This window comes from Daktulosphaira vitifoliae, unplaced genomic scaffold (assembly GCF_025091365.1).
Source record: "Daktulosphaira vitifoliae isolate Bord-2020 unplaced genomic scaffold, ASM2509136v1 Scaffold_1, whole genome shotgun sequence".
NCBI lineage: Eukaryota > Metazoa > Arthropoda > Insecta > Hemiptera > Phylloxeridae > Daktulosphaira > Daktulosphaira vitifoliae.
The window spans coordinates 86,249,307-86,253,652 of NW_026099572.1; the positions used below are offsets into that span (position 1 = coordinate 86,249,307).

A 4,346-nucleotide genomic window follows, 5' to 3' on the forward strand; every position below is an offset into this window, starting at 1 on the left:
CGTCGCAAAAATGTGGTCGACACTGGTTTTGAGGGTAGAGACCCGTGGGCCGTTTATTAAATGAGCGACAACAGATTATGTTAACAAAAATAAAACAAACCGAAAAGATAAACACAGTAATAATAATCTTCGCATAATATCGCGGCACTTTCGCTGGCGTCGACGACGCGATGTTCGGCGTAATCCTTGGACGGCAAAATGGTTAGCAGCGTTGTAGGCGACGGTGCGCGGGTGCGGTTCGGCTGTCGACGTTGTCGCTTTCACAACGGGAGGAAGACTCTCGCACCATTTGCGGCGGGTCGTCGTCGGCCGTGCGGCATTTGCTGGACTTTGCACCGTAGCGTATAACACGCGGTGTTGGTCAGTCAAATACTCATAGTAGGGCGACGGCTGATAAAGGTGACACGAGTCGCGGGGCATCGTGTATAACGAAGCGACGCGGGCCGTGTCAAGTATTGGTGAAATGGTTGGGTTATGACACTTCTCACAACTCTTGGATATCTGTGAACGATATAAAAAGTGATGAAAATTAAATTTTATCAGTTTATTGAAATGGTATTGAACCATGAACATATTCGGCGCTTCGATAGAGAGCAAACGAAACAAACAACTCATTCAGCTTCAAAATTCCAATGATACTATTACAAGAGACATTTTATTGCTTCAATCGAGATTTAACAATATTGAAAGTAAAACAAAATTATTGACAGATGATATATTAAAAATTCAAAATTCCAATGAAAATATTACAAAAGATATATTATTGTTTCATTCGAATTTTAAAAATACTGAAAGTAGAAAAAAATTATTATCAGATGATGTATACCAAATAAAAACATTAATTGCAAATATAGACGCAAAAATAGAGTCCATAGAAAAAATTACAAAAATATTGACTAATGAAATGCAAGAAGTGAATTTTAAATTAAACAATCATGCTAATGAGATATATAATATCAACTTAAAGAATAAAACATTAATAAATAAGTCTTTCGAACCTAATAAAAGGGAATATAACAGTAACGTGCCAAACACGAATGTGAATACACCTAAAATTCCGAAAAAGAATTAAAAACATGACTTCAGCAATTTTCGACGTACACTGCGTGCTTGACTCATACAATAATTATCACATAAAATAATATATATATAGATGTATATAGATACATGATATAGATGTATTTAGCGAACATACTTGAATATTTAAAAGTTCTTTTGTTCAAAACGATAAATCACACGCTGTAAATAAATGGTTGGAACGACACGACCACCGAATATCTATTTGTTATGGTTATATAAATATAGAAGAAATCTACCCGCTATTAAATTCGATGAAATATCTAGACGCAGTGCACATTATAATTGCAGTGGCTGAATCATTAGGGCATGATGTCAAAGATATCATAATTAATAGGTCATCAATTAAACGACACCGTGAAGAAATATGTTGGAATTTATTTACAGAAATTCGCGACAAATTTTCTGTGACTAAACTCAATGCCTTAGTTTTACATTGAGACGGCAAATTATTACCTGATTTATGTAGTAAACAAATAGTTGATAGACTACCTATAATTATTTCAAATAATGGAAATGTCCAACTATTAGTAGTACCAAAGATGTTAAACGGAACTTCTAAATTACAGGCTAAGGCTATATATCAAACGTTGGTCGATTGGGTTTAACAAACCACGTAAAAGCTATGTGTTTTGATACTACAGCTCAGGTACGTAGCCAGAAAATGTTTATTGGAGGGGCCAACAGTTTTGGGCCCTTGTATCATTTTCCATAATTTGTTTCCCATAAAAAGCTTGTGGGGGGCTCCCTCCACTCCTCCTTAGATAGTACCCCTCTATGAATCTTACAAGTTCAAAATTTTGCCATTGGTTTATTATTACAGTATTATAAAAACCCAGCACACGGGGGTCGCGGCACAGTGGTGACGTAGCATAGTTGAATCAAGTATAATGATATCTGTCAGTGATTAAAATCACTATAAAAAAAAAACGCTTCGATGCAAATCTTTAGATAGTGTATAATTAAAAAAAATTGGTGTTTCATTCCAAAAGCTACTTGATCTGCTGGTTCCTCTTTAATATCCTGATTAAGATAAAGTATGTCGAATGAAAAAGGAATTATTAAAAAATAGTATTTCCCATAAAAAAATTATATTGATCAATACACTTTTCAATAAGTTATAGCATTATAAAGTTAAAAATGTAAAAAATAAAATTGAGAATTTTCACATAATAATAGCATTTGGTAGCCATTTTCACCGTGAAGACAAGTCCAGTGGTCAAATTTTTTTTTTTCAAATTAAAGTATATTACATTAGCTTTAATTTAAGATATATATATATAAGTGTCAGACCTTCCGGAATATTTTCAAATGTTATGTTGAAAAAGTTAGTTTTTGTGAAAAAGTTGTCATTTTAAATCCCCCCTGTGAGCAAATAAAGGGTCAGATTTACAAAAAAAATATATCAAATGATAGGTAAAGACATCAAGTATCTATATAAAAAAAAATTATATTGATATGTTTATTTTTGAAAAAGTTACGGCACATTGTAGTAAAAAAATTTGAAAAAATTTCGAAAATTAGCGATTTTTAAATTTGTAATTTTTTTAGAGGTTTCCCCCATTTACGGGGAACGGTGGAATTTTTTTCAATTTTTAAGGGTAATGTCTTCGACTAGATACGATTTGTGTTTTTTTGACGTATCATTGATAGAAATCGGTTCGGTGAGAGCTGAAAAAAAGTGGTAACAGACACAAAAAAAACACATCTTAGTAAAACTAATACCTTCTGAACTTCGCATCGAAGATTACAATGTAAAATTTATTTTATTTTAAATTAAAAACAATTACTGCCTTTTTTTAATCATATTTTTATTACTATTATTTAGAACACGCAAATAACAAATTAACAAAAACAAATAAATTATCTATTGTAACTACTAAATTGTTGTGCGGGCCCACGTGGTAAAAGGAATTAAACGTAATAAGAAAACGAAAACACTCACTTTTAAATAAAAATTTAGAATATATAATTTGGTTGACACAGTTAATAATACAATTGATGTGTGTTTATGGGGGCGCCTCACTTGCGCCTCCTCCGGCGCCTCACTTATAATCTCCCCGGCGCCTCACTTATAATCTCCTCCGGCGCCTCACTTATCAAAATTATTAGCGCCCCCCTTATCAAAATAAAAATTCAATTTGATAACAAATAATAGCGCCTCACAACCTCCCACTTCAAAGATGATTGTATTCTTCCCCCACTCCTGTTATTTAATATTGGTATAAAACACAATCGCTCGTGAAAATCAATCGTATTGTATCTTCGTTTTCTTACTCGTGTGTGTAATCAGTGAAGTATAACAGCGTGATATTCAAGATGAGCATGATGAAAATGACAACTGGAGGAAAAGATATAAGAATGAGTATTCGGAATCAACCTCAACCTGAGTTTTCTATACTAGCAACGTCGGTCTTCAATTTGAGTTTCGTCGAGCTAAAATTTCTACACATCGGTTGCACGTGGATAAACGACCGATACTCTCCCGTAATGATAATATTATCTCCAAGTATGTATTTATGGATGGATGTCGATAAATTTATTAATTTTTTACAATTAATCGATGAAGTTATTTCATTTATGGATGAATCGTGTAAATCAAAAATTTATTTGAATTCCGTTTTTAACATTGTAAAATCGAAATGTTTCTCGAAAAGTTATCTATCAATATTGGGTAAAGGTAGCGAAGAAGAAAAAATGGGGCGTATATCATTGACTGAAGAAAATCTATACGCGTTGAAAGAAATGAAGTCATGTCTCCTGGAAGTAACCAAAGAGAAATATGAAACATGTAACTTATTGTACATGCAAAGTAAAGAAGTTTACGAAAAAGTAAAGGATTTGGTTATAAACAAGTTTTTAGTATTACCCGAAAATTTAATGTATTCCATCGTGAAAAGTATGGATATATCGTTATTGCCAAAGACATCAACAGCACTGTACAAAGAAATAGTTACCTTCGATTATAAATGTATCATTAAACGTATATGGGAACAATTCATTGAGGATTTCAAACATCAAACCAATCAGGATGTTAAGCAGATGACAAATGAAAATATAAGGTAGATATTTTACTAAATTGTTTATGCTAAAAATACTAAATAAAATTAAAATTTTTAGTAAAAACGATAACCAACAAGATCATTTGGAAAATCACAACGAAAATGTACAAGATGTTAATGTTCACCGAATAAATAATGATTTATCTAATCCATTTAACGATCAAATTCAAATATGGGAAAATTGTAACGATTTATTTGGTTAACAAA

General features: G+C 32.3%; 1 protein-coding gene across 1 annotated transcript; it reads left to right on the forward strand.

Moving 5' to 3' along the window:
- Window positions 1–2,807: 2,807 nt before the first annotated feature.
- On the forward strand, window positions 2,808–4,342 carry LOC126896077 (uncharacterized). The gene is made up of 2 exons (XM_050668526.1): window positions 2,808–4,139; window positions 4,198–4,342. The coding sequence occupies exons 1-2, from the start codon at window positions 3,397–3,399 to the stop codon at window positions 4,340–4,342; spliced, it is 888 nt and encodes a 295-aa protein (XP_050524483.1). The 5' UTR covers window positions 2,808–3,396.
- Window positions 4,343–4,346: the final 4 nt, after the last annotated feature.

Excerpts from the sequence above, each read along its gene's own strand:
- LOC126896077 (XM_050668526.1), top strand. The coding sequence starts at position 3,397 with ATGAGCATGATGAAAATGACAACTGGAGGAAAAGATATAAGAATGAGT. Across the intron at positions 4,140-4,197 it reads ATGACAAATGAAAATATAAG|TAAAAACGATAACCAACAAG; the intron begins GTAGATATTTTA and ends TAAAATTTTTAG.